At 36.5% G+C, this 27,260-nt stretch overlaps 1 protein-coding gene across 1 annotated transcript in view; it reads left to right on the forward strand.

The window, feature by feature from the left end:
* SKAP2 (src kinase associated phosphoprotein 2) overlaps positions 1 to 27,260 on the forward strand; it is a 231,751-nt gene that overhangs the window by 190,895 nt on the left and 13,596 nt on the right. The window contains exons 10-11 of the mRNA XM_007945727.2: positions 20,114 to 20,191; positions 26,458 to 26,570. Of these exons, the coding sequence (XP_007943918.1) occupies positions 20,114 to 20,191; positions 26,458 to 26,570 (191 nt within the window). The remainder of the gene's footprint in view (positions 1 to 20,113; positions 20,192 to 26,457; positions 26,571 to 27,260) is intronic.

A 27,260-nucleotide genomic window follows, 5' to 3' on the forward strand; every position in this document is an offset into this window, starting at 1 on the left:
TGTGTTCTGAATCTCTAGCTTAGCAATACTGTGAAAATAAAGATTAACATTTCCTTGAACTTTTCCTTAATTTCTTAGCTCTCCTCTGCACTCCCACAGCATTCTCTGTTGACTTCTATTAATACTTGCCCCAGAGTAATTGCCTGTTTTCTTCGGAGTCTCCTCTGCTAGCTCCAATTATTTGCAAGCTTATCAGGTTTTCTCCTTGCCCCTGTGGGAGTGCTGAGTGCCCTGGGTTCTGGAAGTGCTTTTTTGAATGGTTTTACATTTGCTTCTGCCAGAGCTCCAGGGGTTTCACAATTTTTATGTTAAATTTCTTGGTTTGGGAATACCACATTGAGGATAGCATAAATTTGGATCCTACGCTGTACAGGCTTGGCGTTTTGATTTCTCATAGAAAACTCCTCCCTTCCTCCTCTTACCACTACCTTCCAGAGCGTCGTCGGAAAGACAAAAAACTTACTTGTGGCTTCCCTGGGCTGGTGAGGGTCTCACTTTCAGCTCCTTACTTCTCATGGGCCCAAAGCCAGTCTCCTATAACTAGACTGATACTCAAACTCCAGCCTCAACCCCATCCTGCAAATGTTTTATTCCTTTGAGCAAATGGGGAAAGATAGATTTGTTTCAGCTTGGTTGACTGTATTGCTAGAAGTTAAATTTCTAGCTATAAGTAATCAATTATTGCAAAAACACTGCAATATTTAGTTTAATTATAAGTTCCTGATTTGTGAACTCTAATTAAAGTATTAAACAAAATTTTGGGCATAGGCAAGACTGTATGTTAGAAGTCTAAAATTTTGTCTCTTGAGTACTGATGAATTTTTTATTTTTAATATCAATTTCTTTATCACAAGATTAAATATCTGTTGAATGTGTGAAGGAAGACTCTAAAATGGCTGCTGAATTTATGAAGTAACTAACCCTAAGTGGCTGCCTATTACTATTTCTAGATAGGGTGATATTTGTAAATACAAAGAATTGCTCAAGAGTTACATCAAGATAGAGACTCATCAAGACCAAACACACACTTTGGTTTTGTAAGCAGAGAATAATATATATTTGCATTTGAAGTCTTGTCAAATCAGGTTAATGTGGTTACTTGGGAATATATCTTAAAAAATGGGATTGACAGTCCAATCAAATGAAGTCCTTCTAATTTAAATAACTTATTTTATTCCCTATGCGGATCAATCATTTTCTACTCCAGAAAGTCAAACCAGTTTTTGCACTATTGATTCGCAAAACTTACATGACATGAACATTATGTGACAGAAGTTTATTATTAAGAGAGAGAATATAATCTCAAAGAAACTTGTCATCTAGAAATACGAAAAATCAGACAAAGTAATTTTATCTGTATCATGGCTTTTTCACTGTTGGCTACATTTGTGACAGCTGATTTCATATTAAATATTAACAGTATTTTGTTTATGCTTGAATGTGCTACAGTGAGGTATAGACTTTACTCGGAATATTGCTGGATAGGAAGACTGTTCAGTTAAATGATGCACTTATGAAGTTATGAAGAAATATAAAAACTATGTATCAAAACAAAAACTTAGGTTACCACTTTGGTATAAACAATTTGGTGCCAAAATTTTGTGATTTTACCTTACCCTTGAATCTTACAAAATTAGTGCTTTTGGAGGTCAAAAATGATCAAATATTGGCAGTTTCATTTGGTTCTAACTAATAGAAACAAGTCTTAGTAGCAAAATACGGCTTTTAGGAAGCTATGAATATTAATATAAATTAGTACAATTGTAATGAATGAGCTATGTACACAATCTATTTGCTAGAAACAGTTACTGTTGGACTTTCAGTGTAGTTAAATAAACTCAGACTTTTATTTTCCATTTTCCAAAACACCAGTGCAATTTTTTAAAAATTATGTTTTATGTTGTTTTTTTCTTGCACTTGTGTAACAAGTCTTATTTCTAAACTTGTATGTCATTTTGGTGACATCTCCCTTAAAGAAACCTCAGTGAACTGTGTTGAATTCTTTAGGCTTGTGAGATGTGTGTATGTCTATGATTTGTTTTGTTTTTCCTTTTTAATATATGAAAATGCCCATGAGAGACAGGCTTCTGCTGAGCTCTGGTCGCTGTGTCATCAGCGCAGTGAGTGCACATTGTTGGCTGTTTAAACTTGTCGAGTCCACTGTGGGCTGCAAGAAGCATCTGGGAGCCAGACTTTTCCTGTGGACACATGCCAAGTCATGTATTATATTTCCTTGCTAAAGTGAACTATATTGAGATAATTTTTCTTCTTGAGTTTTTTTAATTCAGAAATTAATTTCTAAAGCTAAAATTAAAAAAAGCCTCAAATGATAAAACTATTTATAACTGCCTGAATTCTGTAATAGTTAGTTGATAACTACTTTTATTTAGCTATCGTGGGAATAAATAACTTATAAGATCAAACCACATTTAGATAGTTAACATTTTGCTTCTAATTAGACTGTCCAGGATAGTTCATGTGTCATTTCACGTATCTCTTTAAACCAACGATTTACTATAAGCAAGGACAATAAACATTGAATGAACTTTTAATTAAGTAGTATAGTTGGGTACGCCATTAAATTTACATGTTTGATTGCATTAATTAGATGGAAATAAAAATTTAAATTGTATTTTAATATATATAATTATGGCATAATATATATTTTAACTGAAAATGCCAGGAAAACTTTATGTCATATTTAACTATCTTTTATTTTCCTTTAACTAAACAGTTGTGATTTTGGAATGAGAAAACAAGAATGCCACACTGAAAAACAGGCTGGGGTCAGTTTTGGAGCACATACACTGGCTAAGCCCAAATCCCTAAGGTAGCAAGGATTTGTGTTCCCAGAGTGGATAAATTTACTCTGTTTGCTACCCTGGACACTGTTGGGTGAGACTCTCAGAAAGTAAGATCTGGTTTGCCTGTCATACACAGTAAAAACCTTGGCTCTTTACATAAGAGCAGGCATTTTCTTTATTTATGTTGGCTTTATTTCTGGAGTCTAAGTTAAAGAAACTTTGCAAATGAAAGGTCAGTTTATCCCTTTGTTGTTGTTGTTATGTGCCATGGAGTCAGACCCAACTCATAGGGACCCCTCCTTGGGTTTCTGAGGCTAATCTGAAGGTAGATTGCCCAACCTTCCTTCTGAGGAATGGCTGGTGGGTTTGAACCACCAGCCTTCTGGTTAGCAGTCAAGTGCCTTAGGCACTATGCTACCAGAGCTCCACTTATCCCTTTAGGGAGCCAAAACTGAGCAAGTGTGTTGGTTTTTAAGCTCAAATTTTTATTCTTATCTCCTTTGGATAATATAAGATACTATGAATATGAATGCCAAAGCCTTCATCAGATGAGTTTTGTATACCTAACCTTCCTTTCCTCTTCCTGCAAGTTCTACCTTGCTTCTTTTTGCAGCTCCTTTCTGTAGAAAAGGGATTCTGGTGGTGTAGTGGTTAAGGCATTTGGCTACTAACCAAACAGTCGGTGGTTCAAACCCACCAGTCACTCTGAGTAAGAAAGATGAGGCAGTTTCCTTCTACAAAGATAGATGTACAGCCTTGGAAACCCGTGAGTCAGAATCAACTCAATGGCAGTGAGTTTTTGGAGTTTGTAGCGTAGTGCCTAAGGCACTTGACGTAGTAGTGATACTGCCTCAGAAACCCAAGGACGGGTCGCTATGAGTCGGTCCGACTCAACGGCACATAACAACAACAACAACAATAGAAAGGAGTCCTGGTGGTGCAGTAATTAAGCACTTGGCTACTAACGGAAAGATCAGTGGTTTGAACCCATCAGCTACTCCACAGAAGAAAGATGTGACAGTCTGCTTTTGTAGTGATTACAACAGTGGAAACCCTGTGGGACACTTCAGCTCTGCCCTGTAGGGTCATTAGGAGTCAGAATTGACTCCACAGCAACAGTTTATTTTCCTATAGAAAGATTCTAATTCTAGAAGATTCTTCATTTTTCAGGCATTATAATATATTTTATCATTAATTTGTGTCATAAAATTGCACCTGAAAATTAAAAACACCTTAAAAACATCATTGTGAAAGTCTATGCACAGCCCCTCATAGGTAAATGGAAATTTGTGTTTTAGAATGTCATTCTTTTGTATTATATAAAATGTTTTAATTTGCTGCATTTTTCATGTGTTACTGCAGTCAAATCTGGTGAGGAACTATAGCTATCTTACTCAAGATTAGTAAATTTTCTTAGCTGTTGGCTAGGACAGAAGCTGTTCTCAGCAGTACTTGCCTCAGGTCTGTTTTTTCGTCATATCCAGTCTCTGGGAGGAAGATGGTAGGAGATGAGTTTTTCCATTTGCAAGCTGCCTTCCACAGGAAAGAAAAATGTTGATGGCAGATGCCAATGTTTTCACTTTCTGTGGCCATTACAAACATAATTCTTCTCTGTTGTCCAACAGTGTACACCATTTTCCAAAGGAGTTATTTTTTTAGACAGTTAGTGATGCCAAGTTATTTTGTCAATGAAGAGTGTTAAAAATAAATATCGATATGACATCATGAATTTATGAATGTTAACTTTCTCCGAAGTTGCATGTTATGGAATAGGTTAAAATACTGTTTAATTATCTAACAAATAACAGTGTCTTACACTGAAAGGGGGAGCTCTGGTAGCATAGTGGCTAAGGCACTTGACTGCTAACCAGAAGGCTGGCGGTTCAAATCCACCAGCCACTCCTCGGAAGGAAGGTTGGGCAATCCTACTTCCGTAGCGATACTGCCTCGGAAACCCAAGGAGGGGTCGCTATGAGTCGGGGCCGACTCGACAGCAAATAACAACAACAACAACAACAACACACTGAAAGGGAAGAGAAAAACATACAGTTTCAGAATGGAGGCAAACTGCCTGACTTCAAGTCCTGTCCTGATGCTACTTCTTATAGCTATGTATGTTGAGCAAGTTACAAAATGGCTCTTTGCCTCTGTTTCTCCATCTGTAGAATGGGAAAAATAATAATAGCTTCCTCATTGGATTTTGAGGATTGAACAAAACATACATGTATATAGTAGTTAACATGGTACTTGGTATATAGGAAATCCTCAGATTGTTATAATCATTGTTAGTATAATTCTACTATTTGGTAGGTGTTGTGTTTGCCCCTTTACCTCATTTTATCCTCATAATAATTCTTTAAAGTATATTTTACATTACTGTTCTCTAGATGAGAAAATTGAAGTTCAGAGGGTTTAATTAACCTGTCTAAGTTTGTGTAGCTAGTAAATGAGAGTTATATGAACTTCTGGAATACAAATTTTATTTGTAGTTCCATTGCATCTTTTGGGAGTATATATGAAATTAATTTCTGTTTTACTAATTCCATTATAATTAATTTTACTTTAGTATTATTGAGTGGGGTATTCTTATGCTTTGAAACTTAAAAGGCAAATGATATTTGAAGAGGCAATGTTCTAATTAAGTTACATTCAAATAATTATAGGAAACTGAAAACAATTTGAAGCCTTCTGTAAAAGGAGAAACTCAGAAGACCTGGCCGTAGTTCGGTGGTTCCTGAAGTGCAGTCCTGGAACAGCATCATCAGCATCACCTGGGAGCTAGTTAGAAATGCAGATTCTTGGGCCCACTTCAGTCTGACCGAGTCAGAAGCTCCATGAGTCCAGCCCAGCAATCTATGGTTTAACAAGGCCCCTAGGTGATTCTGATGTAAGTTCAAATGTGAAAACCACTCCTGTAAGTCAACAAGGTGTCATGATGTTGTACAGGGATATTGAGATGGCTCATAATATCTAGTCCCAAACTGGAAGTTACATATCACAGAAAGAGCATATAGTGGTAATAGAAAAATCCAAGTGGGTTGTTATTTAATAATGCTCCTATAAATAGTGAATATTCTAATACTGTGTGCTTGATCCCTTCCATTCCCTGGACTTAGAGTTTCTAAATAGGTGGTAGAGTCCCGGGTAGTACAGACAGTTAACAACTCTTGGCTGCTAACCTAAAGGCACCCAGAGGCACCTGAGAAGAAAGGCCTGAAAACCTATGGGAAAAATGTTATAGAACAAAAGCCATTGAAAACCCTATGGAGTACAGTTCTACTGTGACACACGTGGGGTCTCTATAGTTGAAATGGACTCAGTGACAACTGTTTTTTGTTTTGTTTTGTTTTTAAAGCAGGTGGTAGCTATTACTCTCAGGCACAACCAGCTGAGCCCAGAGGACCTAGAGACAGAGAATGACTCTCTCCCTGCCCCTCAGCTTCTTAGGGGCCGGGACACATGGAGCCAGCAGCAGTCAAGGTGGTTAGTTTTTCTAATATTCAGCAACTGAGAATTTTTAACTAAGAGTAACTGACACTAAGGATATGAAAAGGGAGAGAAAGCAATAAATAGTTACTAAAACAGCATCTTTTTCTTCCATCAGATATAGTTTAAACTTGGAAGTAGCATGTTAAAAAACGAAGCAGACAGAAGGATATAGGAAATAAATAGGGGGACTGCTTCTATATTCAGTCTTAATTGGTGGAAAAATTAGACAAAAGTAGTTGTCATCTTAGAATCTATGATAACAAGTGAAGAAAAGACATATTTGCCTAGATTTTAGGAAGGCAGATTTCAGAAAAATCATATAAAGCATAATTATTTAAAAATGCTATTTGAATTTCAGTTGCAAATGATCTCAATAAGGAAAAAAGGGGGGAGATAGTAAAATAAATCAACGTCCTGTGCTAAAACCTATCCAGTGGATACAAATTTTAAAGGGACGTGTCAACAATAGAAATGGGCAAATAACAAAGAAAATATGAAAATAGCTGACGTTTGTAAATTATGCCAAGTTAAAAAAAAACAGATGTACAGTCTGTGCGTTTTTGTTTGTTTTCAAAATTTATTAGGGGCAGTAGTCCAGAGAAAGCAGAACTCAGGTTCTATTTTATTGACTCCTTTTTTGTCAAGAATTTTCTTCCCACTGATAAGGCTGGTAAAAGATAATAGAAGCCCAGAATGGGCAAAGAGATTCTAATGTAACACATAGCTAACAAAATTTCATTTAGTATTCAGTTAACGTTAACAAACACTTACAGAAAACATATTTTGTTCCAACTCCTGTCTTAGACTGTTGTTGTTGTTATTATGTGCCATTGAGTTCGGTCTGACTCATAGTGACCCCTCCTGGGGTTTACACCTAGAGGAAAAGTATACTAGTAGACAAATATTTATGGTACTCTACAGGAGGGATGATAAGGAGGCCTGTGCCAAGGGCTGTGAGAGCTTAGGTATAAGAGTAGCCAGCTGCCTGGAGAGGTTAGGGTAAGCTTCCTCAATTGGGAGACATTTTAGCTAGGTCTGGAAGGAGGAATAGGAATTATATTTGTCTTTTGGCCTAGATAAAACTACATTACAAGACTAAGAGAACTTGCACATGAAGTTATTGTACTTTCATCCATGATTTTAAGGGAAACATGAAAGATGAGAAAGATGTTAAAAGTATCGAGTTCCAATAAAATAAGAACTTTTCAAAAAGTGAAAAGTGGCAGTATCTTAAATTAGATTCCTCAAAATAGACTGTGAGATAATCAGATGTAGAAGGTTTACTGGTGAGTGGTTTCAGGAGATTGTATGAAAGTGAGGGAGGTGAGGTTGGGCAGGCGCAGAAGTTGACTCACAGTGTAACTATGACTAAGCCCTCAGCCCAACTTTCAAGAAGCTCTGGGTCGTGGATGACTCTTTAGGGTTATGTCAGATTGAGGCAGATGGGCCTGTATTGTATCCCCACATTAATTAGTCATTCCTCTAGGGAGGGTGTAACTTTGAGTGAGGCAACTCCTAAAAGCTGAGGGCAATTCCTAGTGAAGGACACAGCTTTGAAGCCAGTCACACCCTCTAGTTCCTGCGGATGGAGAATGGCTGTGTTAGCCCTGAAGAGGGCATATGGGAGGAGTACCACATTATCCACTAAGGGGGGATTCCGTAAATTCTAGATAGTTTGGAGACTTTGAAGTGAAGTCCAATGAAGTAACTAAAATAAGTTCTAGAAGATGAAACATCGATCGTTGGAATCCAGCATGGGTTCAATAAAACAACAAACATACTGAGCCTTCAGGAAGGCCTTTGTCCAGGATTTTGTGAAACCTTTGTAGACATAAAGACCACTGGATAACTAACTATAAGTTATAGCCAAAGGGTGCTGATAAATGCTTCAGGACTTTATTCTCAATATTCTGTTATCCAACACTTTCATCGTTGCCTTAGATGATGCTATACAGGCTATGCTCTCAATAGGCCGAAAGTGTGGGTCAAATCTAACAAAATGAAGTATAATAGGATGTCACACTTGCTCCAAAAATCTAGTTGCACAAGTACAAGAAAGGAAAGACTTGGCTTAGCAGCAAATGAGAAAAACACATAGGGATTTTGGACAGCAACTCAATATGAGTCAACAGTGAAATATGATTTAATCCTGAGTTGGGTGCTCGGGGAATATACGATAATTACAAACTAGTTCTAGGTAAGGAGCTTTGATAGCACAGTGCCTAAGGCATCTGACTGCTAACCAGAAGGTTAGTGGTTTAAACCCACCAGCCACTCCGCAGAAGGAAGACTGGGCAATCTACTTCCGTCAAGATTTACTGTCTCAGAAACCCAATGTGGGTCGCTATGAATCAGAATTGACTTGATGGCAGTGGGTTTTTTTGTTTGTTTGTTTGTTTTGTTTTTTTAGTGTCTAGGTTAGCAGGATGGCAATCTTTTTATGTGGTCCATCAACAATGTGTAGATACTTAACTAAAACTACTCTAGAAAGTACAGATAAGTCATTCTCAAAGTTTGTGGTCTCAGGTGCCTTTTACACTCTTAAACATTATTGAGGACCTCTAAAATCTCTTGTTTATGTGGGTTGTATCTATTGATATTTACTGAATTAGAAATTAAAACAAAGAAATTTAAATATTTATTAATTTACATATAAAAAGCATCAAAATGGTACACCTATTACATGTGAACATATTAACATATTTTTAGGAAAAATAGTTAAATTTTCCAAAAAAAAAATTTAGTAAGACAAATGTCATTTGTTTTACATATTATATATCTCTAAAATGTCTATCTTAATAGAAAACAATTAGATTCTCACATCTTCTGCATTCAGTTGGTTGTGGTATGTTATTTTAGCCTAAATACATTTAGCATATGATGAAAATCCAGCCTTCTGATGTAGTAGGAAGAAGGAGATATTTTAATAGTGCTTACAGGTGATTGTAGATATTATTCTTTGATTTGCACCCAGACTTAAGAAGTGGTAGTTAAAGATTAGGTTCAGTGTGGAATCTTTAACCATAGTAGTGAAGATTTCATACTCTGTTGCATTAAACATTCATGAGTTTTTCTTGCACTTTGCAATGGATCTTTTACCCATGCAAGATTTTACAAAATAAGTACAATCAATTTATAAAATAATGTCATAAAATCATGCATTGGTCAATTGGAAAATGTTGGTTTACTGCATTCTAAGAACTTCCAAATATTGACACCTTTCACTATACAATACAAAAAACTCCACATTCGTTAATCCACCAGTGATCTCATTAGATTCTTAAATATTTGGGAGCTGTCATACAGTAGCAGATTAAAGTTTCTAAAATTCTAATTTTTGCTTGAAATTTCAAATTTTATCATTGCAATAAATATTGTCATTTGTTTTCTTAGAAGTAATAATCTCATTTTGTTTGTTTTTTGAGAAAATGTCTGCCAGATTCCCAAGCCTGAATAACCATAGTTTGCCTGTCAGTCATTCTTTCAAATAACAGTGGTGTTCTATGGAAAATACAGCTAGATCTGCTCATCACTTAAACTCTTGCCCATCTGGAGATACAGCAATATGTTTTATGTGTTGTTCTGATTTTGTTATACAGTATATTGAAAGGACTTTAATATACTAAGTTGTACTCAAGAATTTTTAAATGAAAAGAATAATTATTTTTCACTTCTTCATCAAGGACGTTCTTAAGTGAAAGGGGCACCCCCCCATTTCTTTTTTTAATGCTAATCCATGGCAGCAGAAAAATATGATAGTTTGTTGTGATATGCCTTGATTTATACTAAGGTGTCAGCAGTTTTACCCATCATTGCTTTGCACCATCAGTGCAAATATTAGCCAGTGTAGAAGGTAAATAATGTCTTGGTATTATTTTGAAAATAGTTTTAACCTCACAGATACTCTCCTGTATCCACCATCCCAAAAGGGTATTGGAAAGCACAGCTGGTGCAAGGAATTTGGCATAAGTAAGTCTGATGGGAGTGATAGTTCCTCTCCTGAGACACTGCCTTCTTTCTTGGTTTCTTGAAAATACAGTTAAGGTGCAATGCATGTGACGAGAGAGAGCATATTTACATAGACACTCAGAGGAAATAGAGCCAAATTCTGGGAATGTCCACCTTCTTCCTCAGGTTATAATAGACAGTTACAGATCCTTATAAAGCAACCACATTACCATTAAATAATCTTAGCAACAACCTATTTATCATTAGATAGTATTTTTTCTAGAAAATAAAATTAAAAACCAAAAAGTAAGTTGAGATGGAGTATTTTACTTTCGAAAAAGGGATTCAAAACAATTTACAATGAAAACTATATGTATACACACACACACACACACACATTTATGGTATTAAAAATAAGATTAAAGAGGAACCCGAAACTGAATAAAAGTGGCCTCGCAATGCAACTCAACACAACAATGCACTGCTGTGTAGTCGGCTCCAACTCATAGGGACCCCTCCTTGGGTTTCCGAGGCAGTATTTCTATGGAAGTAGATTGTCCAGTCTTCCTTCCAAGGAGTGGCTGGTGGGTTTGAACCACTAGTGTCTGCTTAGCAGTCAGATGCCTTAGGCACTATGCCACCAGAGCTCCTAAAAGTAACCTAGAAGAATACATATCAAGCTGTTAATAGTGGTTATCTCTAGGTTATTGATGATGTAAATTTTTTTTCATATTTGCTTATCTTATTTTCTGATTTTCACCAATGACCAGATAATACTTTTATAAAAAGAATAATAATTAAAAAATTAAGTTAATTTTTTTTAAGAGAATGAATACAGGCAGTCCCTAGAATACGGGTTTCATTCCTATGACTGTCATTAAGTCAAATTTGTACCTAAGTTGGAACAATTAGATACAATCTGACACCAATTAGTCAAATGTTTGTCTTAGTATACTGTACATAGTCTACCTTTCTATGCATAAAAAACATTAAAGAAACACTTCCAGATACACTAAAACATCTTTAACATAATAATACAGTAATAATAATAATAATAATAATAATAATAATGTTTTGATGTGCTTCACAAAGTAGCACCTACTTATCACAAACCATTGTATGTACCTCAGCTTTTTTTCATAGAATAGGCTTTCTGGAGTTGGTTTATAACTATAGGTCGTACATAAGTCAAACCCATATGTGGCAAACTATCATTTTACCAGACATTCAGAGTCAGGTCCAAAAATGAAACAAAATCAGTTGCTGTTGAGCTGATTGCAACTCAATGATGACCCCATGCGCGTCAGAGTAGAACTGTGCTCCACAGAGTTTACTGTTACTGAAAGGTAATCGAATGCTGACCTTCTTGGGCTAAAAGAATTTTAATGTTGCGGAATGTATTTTAAATTTTAATTAAAAAGCTAAGAATTTGGGCTTTCTAGAATAATTAGTAGGTCCGACTCGACGGCAAACAACAACAACAACAGAGTAATTAGTGGGATTTTCTATTATAACACACGGTGAATAATACAGTGGGACAGAAGGAACCAGACTTCATAATTTCCCTATCTCTGGTGCTGTTTAGGAGTAATACCATTTTCTGACTGACAGTTGCTTCTGATTGACAGAATCCTGAACTATTAAAATCTTATTTTGAACCTGTGTGCTGTCCTTGTCTACCATAATTGCCTATAGATTATCAAGTCTAGATAAAACTACTGAAATACAGAAATACATGTCAAGCAGCAGATGACTTTTTCTCAACTGTCTCCAATGCATGTTGATAAAAGGCAGTGCAGGGGGAAGAGGTCCTTGCTCAGGGGGCGAGTTGCATGACCTTGACCCAGTCATTTCCCGTCCTACTATAATGTAATGAGGACTTGAACTGGATTATCTCTAAGGTTTCTTTCTCTTAAGAGTTTTCCTCTGATTCTGTGAAACGGGAGCTTTGCCTGACTTTGTGTTTTTTCCCGATATCCCAATGATGATGTTGACAAAGTTAATATTTGTGTGAAAGGTCATTATGTTTGCATTTTCAAATTTGTGCTAAATCATTAATTGTAGTATTATGGTACATAAATTTACTGTAGTATAATAACATTTCCTTGTCTTTTGAAGTACAGTAATTTTTTCACGTTAATCTCTATGAGAATAGAATGCTAATGTTGAATATTAGATTGTATGGAACAAATGTAGCTTATTATTGTTGTTTTTTTAAATATAATACTAACCTTTTGGGTTGCTCAACTAGTAAGTGGTTGCAAACACCTACCTCCTAAGGTTGTAAACTTGATAATGCATGGTAATGAGATGAGTTTTTTTTTCTCCTGAGAAGTCTGTTTAACTCATTGCCCTCCCCAAATCCTTGTTAAAAGTGCTATGGGATTGACATTATTCTTCTTACTTTACAGAGATGACACTGAGAATTGGAGATAGTGTCAAGGTTACACAAGTAACTAGAACTATAACAGGCCCCAGTTTGCCTATTTCCAGGAGAGTAAACATGACTAAATACATGATTTCAGTCATCTTTATCCTCCTGTTCATTTCGACATTAGTATGATGTTAAAAGGCACATGTTGTTGTTATGTGCCATTGAGTCGAACCCAACTTACAGTGACCCCTCCTTGGGTTTCTGAGGTGGTATCACAATGGAAGTGGATTGCCCAACCTTCCTTCTGAGGAGTGGCTGGTGGGTTCGAACTGCCAGTCTTCTGGTTAGCAGTCAAGTGCCTTAGGCACTACGCTACCAGAGCTCCTAAAAGGCACATACTTAAAGATATAAGTAAAAGGCACATATTTATATCTTTATAAAAACACATCTTTATTATAGAGAATCTTTTAGAAGCATCATATTTTAAATTACCAGCAGTCTTTGGTTCATAGGCCCTATAAGGTACTCACTTTCCCTCATTGTCATAAATTTGAATCTCCTTGCCTATACCATCCTTTGACTCTGTCTTCAACACTTCAAACCCTTTTACCACCTTCATAGCTTGCCCCAGGACTTGGGAGAAAAGATGGGGTAAGGAACCATTTGCATAAATCCTTTTAGCATTTCTTCCTTGTTTTACATTGTACAGCTAGGATTAGCCAGAGGTGTCTTAAATTCCTCCATCTTCTCCCTACTCAGAGCCATCTTGCTTGCAACTTTCTGGATCCTGATGCTTTGATGAAATGTGCAGGAAAGCTTATTGCTCTAAAATGTCGGTGAATCTTCTTTCAGATCTTTGTGGTAGAAAGTCTCATTTTTTTCATCTGCACTTAAACTTGTCTTCTTTATTGAAATTAAGTGAGAAAGAAAAGAAGCTGTTTGGTCCAGACAGAAATGTTTCTTAATTGTTAGTTAGTTGCATTAGAAAATTTTACTAAGTATCAGTGTTGGCTTTAGGGGAGGTGTGTGTGTGAAAATGTTTTCCAAATCCTCAAGCAGCCAAAATTCAAATGACATTTTAGAAAACAATCCATTTATAAACTGAAAATTTTAATGAGGATTAAGAAAGAGACAGTATGGCTTGATGATTAAGAGCTTGGGCTTTAGTGTCACAGGACGAAATCCTAGCTCTGGTGCTAACTGATGTGTGAACCTGGACAAGTTATTCAAACTCTGTAAATTTCATTTTTGTGCCCATAAAGTGATGATGATAAAAAGTATCCATTATTACCTGATAAAATTACTATGAGGATTCTGTTACATAATGGATACAAGTGCATATATAGTATGAACATTTAAGCAGCAGACATTAATTTTTCTTGAGACAAATATATAGTCATATAATCAAATGAAATCTGAACAGGTAGAGATAAGGCGAAGATTTATTTTAGAGCTTAACTTTTGATGCTACATATTATGTCATTTAAAATACATAATTCAGCAAAATGTTTTCTGAAGGTGTTAATGAGAAAGGTAATCATTGTGCGAGTCAAATATTTTCTTATGTTGTTGTCTTTTTCCCTCCGGAAGAGATGAGAAAATCAATCCTCAGCTCTGATGTGAACGTCACACAACCTGCCCTGGTGCTAACAAATTGTCTTTAGCCTTTTTCAGGCATCATCAGCTAAACATGTCATTTGCTTATCACTTTTCTTTTTGATAATTTATCCTAAAACTAAGGACATTAGTAAGCTGGAAATAGCCATTTTGTAAATTCTGCATAGCTAGCCAGATTTGTGTTCCTTATTAGGCTAATAATGCATCTGTTATGGAACTGGATCAATTTGTAAATTAAATTGATTAATCTAGAAGGAAAAAAAAAAAAAAGAAAGAAAGTCTTGATTTTTCCCACAGTAAGCATTTCTTCAAGTGGTAGTCATCCTAAAAAGATATGGGAAGACTCAGTTGTCTGCTGTTTTTCCTTTCTTTCTTTTTTTTCAGAAAGATGGTCAAACAACTAGTAAAAAGATGAATGGAGGGACTCATGCTTTGCATTACATAAGGTCTGGTTGCTCCTGGACCTTTCATATTTTACAAAATATTTTTGACAAGGGCAATGTTAAAAACCTTTTGATGACCGTCATAACATTTGTAATGTTGTTGTTATGTGCCATCGAGTCACACCCAACTCATAGAGACCCCTCCTTGGGTTTCCAAGGCAGCATCACTATGGAAGTAGATTGCCCCATCTTCCTTCTGAGGAGTGGCTGGTGGGTTTGAACCGCCAGCCTTCTGGTTAGCAGTCAAGTGCCTTAGGCACTATGCTACCAGAGCCCCTAACATTTGTAATACTCATTGATTATTTAGTAATCTAAACTGTGTTTAAATTATCTTCTGCAATTAGTTCACAGCACTGTTCTTTTCATCTTGTCTGATCAAAATATCTCCTGATGATCCTTCTAACAATGTGTGATTTGAATAATAACTTGAGATGTTGAAGAGTTTTGTGCTGCAGCTGAGAGGCATGTAAATACAAGCTGCTTATTTGCAAGAAGCTTCCAGATTTGCAATATGATTGCTATGGAAACCACATAATGAAAACCTTATAACCATCTGTGTGGTTTGATGGATTTTCCTGCATAGCTGAGCTGTTTTTGTTTACTGTTATTAAAATGTTGAATGGAATATATTAACCCACAAACATTGATTACTTGAGGTATTAATTAGTATTGCATAATGACATTGTGCCTTAACACCAAAATAAAATGGTTAATAATAATCCAAAATAAAATAACATGTGAGTGTGTCTATCTGTATTATATTATAAAAGCAATTATTGCCTAGAATTTTAGTGACTTGTCCTTACGTATTTTTTTTAATTACATATTTGTTTGAGATAGGTTTGCCCTGTTAATAAGTGAATATAATAGGATTTTTTATGACTTTTAAATCCATTTGTTCACTCAGTATTTGTTGAACATCTCTTTGGGTCAATTTCTATTCAAGGTTTGGTCTGAGTATTTTTTCTGTAAGAGTTAAAAAAGAAGACACAATTATCAATTTTGATTTTATTGTCTTTTATATGGATGATATTTGTAGTCTTAGCCTAAGATAAAATGAATTGTTTGAATATTGTTAAGTAAAATTGATGGATGAAATGCATAAAGGCCTTGACCTAAAAATATCAGTACTAGTTTGACAGGGAGAAAGGAAGTATTTTTAACGAGCATCTCATCCTCCTAAACCTTGCCTATTAAGCATCTGCCATAGATTTCAGTTCAGATGCTTCACAGTACATACTAATACTCAAGTAAATAGATTTTTATACCATTGTTCTGTTAATTTAAGAATGAATTCCTTTAGGACAAAGCTCTCTAATACCTCCTTATAGTCCCCAGCACATATTACAGGCATTGAAATTTTTAATAAAATAAAAATATATTTATAGTAAATGAATTCTTCTAAATTCATTGTTAACTTTGCCAAAGATCAGAGTTTTTCCGTGTAATCTGAATTAGTTTTTCTGGTGTCTTGAGGCTGACATTGCCAGTCTAAATCCCACCATCCCTTTTTAAGAGCCAGAAATAGTACTTACTGTATTGATGGGGTTATGGTTTGTCTGAGGACAAGTGCACTTAATTATTTTTTAATTTACCCCTTGCTGTTGAATTTGTGGGAGCTCTGGTAGCATAGTGGCTAAGACACTTGACTGCTAACCAAAAGGCTGGTGGTTCAAACCCACCAGCCCTCCTCGGAAGGAAGATAGGGTAATCTACTTCCGTAGTGATACTGCCTCAGAAATCCAAGGAGGGGTCGCTATGAGTCGGGTCTGACTCGATGGCACATAACAGCAACAACTAACAACAACAATCGAATTTGTGGGAGCTCTGGTGGCGTAATGCCTAAGGCATTTGACTGCTAACCAGAAGGCTGGCGGTTCAAACCCACCAGCCACTCCTTGGAAGGAAGATGGGGCAATCTATTTCTGTAGTGATACCCCCTTGAAACCCAAGGAGGGGTTGCTATGAGTCGGATCCAAGTAGACGGCAGTGAGTTTTTTTTATTGAATTTGTGAAAGGACGGTAGCATTAGAAAAAGAGAAAGTCTGAATAGTAAGGAAAGCTTTCTCCTTCACCTTTTAGAAAAATAACTGTCTGTAAAATGAATAGGTAGGAATGTAGATGTCCCTTCTACCTTTAAAATCCATATGAAAACACCTTCCTCTTTCATATATGTTAATTAGTCATTAATTTGATGTACTCAAACCAGAAACCAAACTTAGTGCCATCAAGTCGGTTCTGACTCATAGCGAACCCTCTGTGGGTTTCCAAGGCAGTATCCCTGGAAATACATTGCCAGTCTTCCTTCTGAGGAGTGGCTGGTGGGTTTGAAACGCCAGCCTTCTGACTGGCAATCAAATGCCTTAGGCACTATACCATCAGTACTATGTTGTGCCAATTGAGCATGATGTCTCCCAAGACTATGGTCCCAAGCCCACAGACCCAGTGATTGATACCCTAAAAGTATTTGGTTGTCTCTGAGAAGCTACTCTAACCTTGTCCTGTATTTCCTCTGTAATGTATGTGGATAATTCCTGTCTGCTTACCCCCACCTGATCTTCTCACCTGTCTATGCATTTACTCATAGCCTAGTGTTTGGTGCAAGGAGCTCTGGTGATGTAATGCCTAAGGTATTTGACTGCTAACCAGAAGATTGGTGATTCAAACCCACCAGCTACACTGCGGAAGGAAGAGTGGGCAGTCTACTTTCATAAAGATTTACTGCCTTGGAAACCCAAAGGGGGTCTATGAGTCGGAATTGACTCGATGGCAGAAAGTTTTTTTGTTTTTTTTTGGTTTGAGTGCTTGGTGTCAGTGGTAATGCAGTATTATGCGTGTAATAGTATTTGGCTCTGTTTTCTATATCTTGTGTGCACATTTCTGTGTTCTCCCGTTCCCCATTGTCACCATACTGGTCACAGGCTTTTTTCATACCATCCCTCCCCTCACTCAAATCACCATGTGATCACCAACTAGTCCAAAGTTTTCCTTCCTCTTCCCTCCCACCCCTGGTAAACAACAAAGTGAGTTTCCTTCCCTGCATAAACCTTTCCTTGAGTTTTTACAATAATGGACTCATACAATATTTGTCTTTCTGTGATTGACTTATTTCACTCAGCATAATGTCCTCCAAATTCATCCATGTTGTGAGATGATTCGTGTATTCTTCATTATTCTTTAATGTTGCATAGTATTCCATTGTGTGAATGTACCATAGTTTGGTTATCCATTCATCTGTTGATGGGCATTTAGGTTGTTTCCATCTCTTTGCTACAGTGAATTGTGCTGCGCTGAACATGGGTGTGCATGTGAATGATTACTGTTTGACTGAACCATATGAAATTGCTGACATTGAGCATGACCTTAAAAAGTGGTAATTTCACATTGCTCAACCTAATACATATAAAGTGCTAAGTATTTCCAGCTGTTCCTTAATATTAGGACTTTCATTATTTTGTTTAAATTAATTTACAAAAATTCAAAACAGTTAATAATTGTCTTGTCAGTATGGTGGCTCTCAAAATTGATTTGAAATGCAGATCTTGATTAATCACTGTTTATATTTGCATAAGACTTCAAAATTTACATCTGCAGACCTGAACTCTCTACCAAACTCCATTGTTGCTTCTTTCCAGTTGCCCCTGGGTTGCCCTACCAGCACATTAAATTTCCCCCATCAAAACAACTTAATCCTGGCAATCCCCTTTTTGGAGACAAAATAGTAGTATCTCAGTAACCTAAGTTCACAATCCTTAGTTACTTTTTTTTTTTTTAATTTCCCTCACCCCTGTATATCCACTCAGTCACAAAGTTTATCGATTCTACTTCCCTTTTCCTCTCATATCCATCTCCTGCCCATTTTCTTTGTCCCTTCAGTTCAGGACTACCTTCTCCTTTACTAGACTTGTGAGTACTCTCTATTCCCCAGGTCCCCACTGCAGGTTTATCTTGGACAATGTGATCAGATTACTGTTCCTCATAGTTCCACTCATATCCTTTCCTGCTCAAAAGCCTTCTGGAACTCTTATTACCCACCAAATAAAGTCTGAAATTCATAGCAGAAATGTTCATGGCCCTTCAGCAACTGGCCCAAACTAGCATTATCTCCCATCTTGCTCTTCCTCTGTAAGTACCACATTCTTTAGCCAAGGTGAATCTGATTGTGCTGCCTTCTTTGTTCATCCTTCTCTCTGTCTGGACATACCCTCCTTCCCATCTTTCCTCAAGCAAATTCTCCCATCCCTCAAAGCTTTCATGGTATTCCCCAATTTCTTTAGTACTTTGCTCACTTTCCAGGTTTATGCCACCGAGCCCATTTTCCTTTAGATCCTGACAACTTCCTGAGGGCAGAAGCTCCTATATAATTATCTCCCTCATAGATCTTCTTTCTTACATGTAGTTAATACACAAAGATTTCTTGATGGAATTATTTAATAGTCGTAATGACATGTATTGTGTTTTGTATATTTTCTTATTCTTTCTAAACTCAGTTATTCTTTGGCATGCCATTTTGTTTTTGTGCCCTTTTAAGTACTTCTAAATTGTATATAAATTTTCAGCTGGGGAAAGTAGTAATATAATACATGTTTCTTTGATATTAAAGAATTAAATAGTCTAATGATACTGCTTAAAACTATTCTTATTTAATTTTATCATGTCTTCCTATAACTTGGGAAAGGAATGTGATGGAAGAGTATAGAAAGAATATAGAAAAATGCTGAATACTTGTATAGGATAAAATATGTGGGCTTTGTAATCAGAAACTAAGTTTGAATAATAAAATTCTGAAGTTACCTCACTTTTTGAGTATCAGTTTACTCATCGGTAAACTGAGGATTCAAAAATTATTTATCTATGAAATCTTGACATCTGCCATGGCCTATGACACAGGGTAGGCCCTCAGTATAATTTTGTGGAACTGCCTTGAAGGATGAGGATCTTCCTTCTCTCCTTCTGTGAAGATGAAGTGAGAAAACATAAGAAAGTGTCTGATAATAAATAACTTGCAGGTTTTCATCTCATACATTTTCTCTTTATAAATGTCTTAGGGACTGTGATTTTATCTGTGGTCCTCCTGCCACAGTATCATGTAGTGTATCAGTATAATGTGGAATGACAAGGCAAGTGTTTACTGAATTTACAGTTATTCCAAATGAATTTCTGTACACGTTTAAAACAAAATCTGTAAAGCATTAGCACGTACCTTAAGTTTTATCTAACCAGTTGGTCAGGTTGCTATTTGGAAATAGCAAGAGGTTCATTTGTTCAACTTCAGATGACTGAAAAAGGAATATAATGTGGATTACCTTTATTCTTTGAAAAGTGATATTTATGTGTTACAAACTTTTAGTTTTGCTTGTACAATGGCATGAACCCTGTGTTGCTGTCCCTAAAGAAACCCTTCAGCATGTCATGTCATTTATTTTGTTTATTTGCAGAAGAGGAAGAAGACAATGCTTCAGTGAAAATGGAAGAACAAAGGAAGCTGAGTCAGGACAGTGTTCATCACACCTCGGGTAATGAATTTTGTAGTGCCCTGGTAAAGCTTATTTTGGTTTTGTTAACTTTTGTGTTTGTCAACAAAACTTGCTGCTCTAAAGGCATTTGCACAGCTCCTTGAAGTTGGTTTGTTCATTCTGGATATCTTATGGCTGCTAAGCTGCTTAGTCCCATTTAGGATGCATGAAAACCACTTGAGAAGGATTTATAAAGTAAGCCAATTTATACAAGGTATTCCTTCCTGAATTACTTTGTAATGACTCAATTAGCTTTCATTTCTGCACAAAGGAGATTTAGTTGCATAAATTAGCTTATCATCATTGAGGAAGTGTCACTGCTAAAGGACAGTTTATAGATACAACATGCAGTTGCTGTCAAACCTATAAGAATGTAATATAGACATCTGTGTATACTTTGTGCTTGAGCAGAACAGACTTCTGCCATTCAGAGACTAACAGGGGACAACAAGTTGCCCAGGGGACTGGCAATGTAGACATCTCTGAAAAGGTCAACTTGACACAGGCTCTGACAATCGACCCACAGCTCTGTCTTCTTTGATAAAAATCAGATAAACTTAAGACCGCTAATTGATCTGCAGCCTGTTTAAATGTTGGCCATGCATATCTTCATTGCATATGATTAACACGGAAAGCAAATGAATTGGGTAAGAAATGCCAGAGTCCAGTGACAGCAGTTTAAAAATTGGAAAAGGACACTGGTGGCCTAGAAGGCTAGGAAGGATATTCCTCTTATCCATTTCTACTTGGCACATGGCCCCAAGTACTAATTATGAGTGAGACTGGAAAAATAACTGTACACAGTATGTATGAAATCACATGATACCGGGCAACTTTTCTTGCTGGTTGTTATTTCTAAATAGCAGGAGATAAACCATATCTGCAGTGCAAGCATGAGGTTACTATTGATAAACTAGCAATTAGGTTATACCAGGGTGGGGAGGGAGGGAGGACTGCCTTCTTATCAGTACTTTACACCTCTTCACAGCCACATGTCAGCTGGGGCAAGGTCTGCCATATCATCCCTATGTCCTGTAAGGGACTGTAGTCAGGGTCACCTTCCCTTCTCTCATATGTCCATACATCACTCTTCCAAGCTGTCAGAGGCAGGGTAGACAAGAAGCGTGTGTTCAGGAAGTAGCTTTCCAGAGTCCTTCCTATTGTGACATGTGGAAAGGAAACAGAGGCCTGATTTCCGGACCTGGGCAGGAAAGCAGGAGCAGGTTGCTGTAAAGGGTTTTGGTTTGCTTTTCTTAGAAAGGAAGCAAGGACAAAGTCATTAATGTTAACACTCCAGTCCTGTAAAATGCAGCTATAAAACACTCGGTGTAGTGAAACTTTGAGGACCATGTTCAATAGTAATTTGAGTATATATGTTTTGGGTTATGTATTATAAAGCTTATAGTTCTTTTTTTAAAAAATTCAATTCAGGTGTAGAATGTAGACACATAGTAGATATTCTTTCCATGGTAACAAATATTTTGGCTCAAAGCAACTGTATTTTTCAAAAACCCTTTTAAAGTACCCATCTCCCAAATTTTTGCCTTTGAGGGCAGGGGAGAAAATCAGTTTTTCCTTAAAAGAATGCAATAAGTTGAACTAGTTTTTCATGGACTAGCTATGAAGCACTACACTACAATAATTCTTATCTTTAGTGACATGAAATTCTTTTCAAGCAACAGTTTTAAAGCTTTTGCATAGCAGTGACCTTTGATCTTTCCTAGGCTGTCAAAAATGTAACACTAGCAGTTTGTTTGCCATGTAGGGCAGTGAGCTGACAGGGGTATTACTATCTTGCTAAGCATCACATGACATGAACTTCTAACCTTACTCAAGAATGTTATGTATTTTTCATATTGACTAATTTTACTAAAAAAAATTATAGGCTTCTCTAATGTAAAATATTTTAACAAAAAGAGGATAAAAGTTAATCTTGTTTCTTAACAAGTTCATTCATGTTTAACCTTACATATCTTACACATACACACACACACACATATATTTATTTGTATAAAATAAAGATTCTATTTGATTTTCTGGAACACTTTAGAATATGCTTACCTTCCTAAATAGTATTTAAAACCTATACCAGGGAGAAATTCTCCATTATTTTATCATATGCTTCATCCATTGTCATTATATTGTGAAAATCTCTTCAGTTCTGTAGTATCTACACACTTAGTTTATACTTTCGTAACACTTCTGTATGTTCACTGATCTGGCTTTGTAGGTTTTTAAAAGCAGGAGCAAGGATATTGTTTAAATCCTTCCCTACTCTCCTTTTTTTTTTTTTTTTTTTTTTGGTAATATTTCATGCCTCTTGGAACAAGAAACATAAGGTGAGTTTTGTAATTTTGGGAGAAAAAAAACACAACAGGTAATTATGTGGACAGAATATGACAGTTGATCAATGCACTGAAGACAACTAAACAGGGTTAATTTGTATTTTAGAATGTGTATTTATCTGTGGTTTATGACATTGTGCTCCACTCCGTAATTTGTTTTAATACATGTATCAAATGGATTATTTTTTTATGAACAATGTTTACTTTTTTTGACCCATCCATGCTTAATTCTTTGTGTATATTCAGCGACACTTAAAGAAAAGGGGAAAAAATGTAAAGTAGAGGAACTCGTTGCTCATTAAGGAATAAGGTGATTCCTAATTTTCATGTCCAGATTTCATATCGAGAATTGAAACACTGCTTCAACCAAACACCATGAGGGACTGAGTCAACAGCTTGAGGGCTTAGGGCCATAGTCTTGGGGGACATGTAGGTCAATTGGCATAACATGGTCCACACAGACAATGTTCTACATTCTACCTTAGTGAATAGTGATGGGCTCTTAAAAGTTTGCAAGCAGCCATCTGAGATACAGCTATTGATCTCTTCCCATCTGGAGCAAAGAAGAGTAAATCAAACCAAAGACTCAAGGAAACAATTAGTCCAAAGGACTGAACAGACCACATGAATCACGGGCTTTAGTATCCTGAGACCAGAAGAACTAGATGGTGCCCGGCTACCACTATGGGCTGCTCTGATTGGAATCACAATAGAAGGTCCTGGACAGAGTGGGAGAAAATGTAGAACAAAATTCAAAATCATAAAAAAGACCAGATTTACTGGTCTGATAGAGACTGGTAGAACCCCAAGATTGTGGCCCTTAGCCACTCTTCAAACCTGGAATTGAACCTACTTCCAGAGATCACCTTTCAGCCACATAACAGGCCTATAAAATGGACAGTAACACCCGTGAGGAAGGTGTGTCTCAGAACAGCCAACCATATGAAACCAAATGGGCATCATTTGCCTAAAAACAAAGTCAGAAGGCAGAATGGGGCAGGTAAGATGGGCAAATGGAAACAGGGAACCCAGGAAAGAAGTGGGAAGAGTGCTGTTACATCGCAGGGATTGCAACTAATGTCCCAGAACAAAATATGTATAAATTGTTGAGTGGGAAACTAATTTGCTCTGTAAACTTTCACCCAAACCACAATAAAGTGTTCAAAAGAAAAAGAATTTAAACATTGCTTTCCTGAGGAGACGACAACTAATAAACACATACTGGCAGGTTTTCTCCCTGGTGGTGATTCTTCTGCTTCATAACTAGTGTTGCATGCTGAAATAGGTAGAATAGTAAATTGTATGTACATGTAGCTGTGTGACATCAACGACTTATTATTCTTTAACAGAGTTTACGTGTGGGACATGGAAATGAAGTTGGTCTTTGGGTAGCATCATCATCAAGATTATGAAAAACACAGTTGAAAATGTATCTTTTTCCCAGCATTGCCGAATCACAAGCTCTGTTGCCTCTTTACAGCAGTGAGATTTAATGAAATGCTCATGATGCACATCTAGGGAGAGATGCATCTTGCACACGGTGGGGGTCTCCCTTCCCCTCATGTGCTCCTGTGACTCCCATTAGTGTTAATGTGAGTTTCTCCAAGCGCATCAAGGGGAAGAAGGACCCCAAAGTGATAAGGATTATGTGTTAGAAGTCACCATAGACTTTTCTTTCCTTCTCTCCCCCTCCTCTCTCTTTTGAAAATCTATTGAGAGAAAAAACGATTGTGAGAGAATCTGAAAAAAGAAAATGCAGCTGGACAGCTGGGGAAACCTTTGGGACACCATAGCTAAGCCAAAACCTCTACTCTAATTTTCAGCCCATGTTTTTTTCTTCAGCCTTTTTGGACCAAGCCTAAGGCTGAGCAGCGTGGGGAACACATAGGAACTTTGACTGGGGAAACCAGCTATTCAGATCGTTTTACCTCCTGGCCAGTTCCTGCCGGGGAGGGCCTTGCATGTGAAATGATGTCATTCTCTTTTTGCTCTAATTCCTTGACTTTTAAATTGACACTGACGAACTGAATGGGGCGCAACATTTGACCCATTTAGCAGTAGATTAGTCTGATGAGAATGTTTCAACTTCTAAATCTCTATTTGTCTAAATAAGTGGTTTTCAAAAGAAATCAGTCACTTTATTATTAAGTAATTTTTTAAAAAAATTGACAATGTTTGAAGTGATCTGGCCAGTCAGAGTGCCCTCTAGTGTCCATTTATAGAATTTACTTAATATATGCTTGTGAAGAAGAAAGCGTAATGAAGGGTGGTCACAAGCATTGTTAGCTCTTGGTTGGATTCCCAGGCTTGTGGACATCCCTGCTGGTGTCAGTGATGAGCGCTCAGATGCTGGTATGGAAAAGTCCATAAGGTGTCTGTCTCTCTATGTCTCCTTCCCTTTCTCCTTCTTTTCCCTTCCTTCCTCCACTTCCCCCTCTTTTGCTCCCTTTTTTTGATTCTTAGAAAACAGGAGAAAAAAAAAGTAATAGAGGGTTTTGCTAAGTTGTGTATTCTAGTCCTTGTTTACTTTTTTAGAAGTGTAATTGCAAAGTACCATCCTACTTCCTAAATATTCATATTTTATATTCTTCAAATTCTCTTTTTTTGGCTTTAATATTTTTTGAAAGATATTAAAGAGAATTTTAAACATTTCTGATAAACTTACCACTTCATGTAAATTGCAAACAATGTAATATAATAAAACAAACACCCTAATGTCATGCTAAAGTGAATAGTTGTGGTGGTGTTGCCAAGGAACCTGCTGTTTGAGAGCCATATAACAAAACTAAGATGACAGTCCTGATCCGGCATGTGTCTCCACGGGTATCCCTTCAGAATTCAAAGATGACATTCCAGTGATGGAAGTTGTCAGCACGTATATGTTCTGCCTGGTTAGTGAATACACGGAAATCTTATTGATATTACTTGCATTCTTTTTGCATTAACTCATCAAAACTCAATTATCATGAAATTAAAAACAGGAAACAGTTCTCAGTGTAACAAAAGCATCCAGTGTATTTAACTCTGTGCTGCGTTTGAGGAGACCCACATTGTATAAGTGACAAAGCATTTATTACCCGGTTTATTGTGGTATTACAGAGTGGAGAGCGCTAAATAATCAATCAGTTAATGGTCTGTATGGCAGTTTGAGCACATCACATCCATTGTGCTTATGCTGTTAGAAGGATGAGCTGATAACGCCAGTGTATGCTCCATGTTTATTCAGAGCCTAACATCCTAAACTGGGGCTGACAAAAATAAGTTGAAAAATGCAGCTTCAGCACCAGTAACTTCAAAGTTCCTAAAATATTTTAGAAATAACATTGAGAGGCTTTGGATACAAATGTCCCCAAAGAAAAGAGCGGCAATTATTCTTTACATTATTCCTACTTTATCCTTTTTATTTTAACCAGCTTTTCATATTAAGATTTTTTGTTTGTTTCATTTTGTTTCTTAGTTTGCCTTTATACTTGTACTTCAGCTTCTTTATTATTATTTTTAACTAAGTGTCCCTTTATTTTGCAACATGTTCTTCACAACTCTTGAACATTGCTCATTATTATGTAGTAGGGCTGAATTACCTCCTTTAAAAGGTTTAGGTTGGTTATATAAGATAAGTGGGAAGCAATTTTTAGGTACTGGTTTGATGAGAACACATAGCAATTACAGGTTTTAGATGAAAAGAAGAAAGGGAGAGAGAAGAAAACAGATCTTTTTAAAAAATGGTCTTAATTAGATGATAGTGTTTTAAGAAAAAAGATTCTTTTGTAGGCATATTAAAATGTTCTTTGAGTCAGGACAGAATTTTTTAGCCTATTTTTGGTGGTTTGAAGTGAGTGGTTCTTTGGTTTCTAATGGGTTCATTTTACAACAAAGATTACTTGAAAGACCTAACTCCTCCTTTCTCTCTCTTCTTCCTAGGAGATAAAAGCACCGATTATGCTAATTTTTACCAGGGTTTGTGGGACTGCACAGGAGCTCTCTCTGATGAGTTGTCATTTAAACGTGGTGATGTGATTTACATTCTTAGCAAGGTAAGAAGATATCCGAAAATGACAGCAGTCAAGGGATAGATACAAAGCTAGGTTTGTATGCATTTAGATTTCCAGCATTGGGGGAAAAATGCCAATTGGACTTCTCCTCGTAGGTCCTTGTTAACAATTGGGAGTTCACAATAATTAATTATTTTGTCAAGTGAAATATAATCAAATTTTAAACACAATCAGATAACAGAATCCAACTTAACAGTGTTTACCTATCACTTCAGCCCTTGGCTCACATCCACTGACTGCCTTCTCCAGAAACAATATACTTATGTGAAAGTTAACATTGTAAGGTATTAGGTTATTTATTATGTTTTTCTTTCCTCTTCCTTTTTATTCTTCTGTGTGCTTATTCTGATTTTGTCTGCCATTCACTACTGGAAACACTGTGTTTATAGAACAAGTTTTTCATCTTTATGTAAATAAAGTGAGTGTTCCGACAATTTAAAAGCAATGCTTTTCTCTTCAGACAGGTTTAGGTAATTTTTTAAAGCTTAACATACTGTATTTATACACAGAATGGTACTCATCTTTATATATTAAAAAGTTGTTGTCTCTGCCTCTTAAGATACTGGACTACCCAGAATCTTTTTGTCCTTAGAGGTAAGAATCAGATTTCTTACTGTAGTGACCTATGTGAACTCCTTTAATTTTCATATATAATTTCCCTTACTATAACAT

Source organism: Orycteropus afer, unplaced genomic scaffold (assembly GCF_000298275.1).
Source record: "Orycteropus afer afer isolate SDZICR_OR568_19922 unplaced genomic scaffold, OryAfe1.0 scaffold00008, whole genome shotgun sequence".
In the NCBI taxonomy this organism is placed as follows: domain Eukaryota; kingdom Metazoa; phylum Chordata; class Mammalia; order Tubulidentata; family Orycteropodidae; genus Orycteropus; species Orycteropus afer.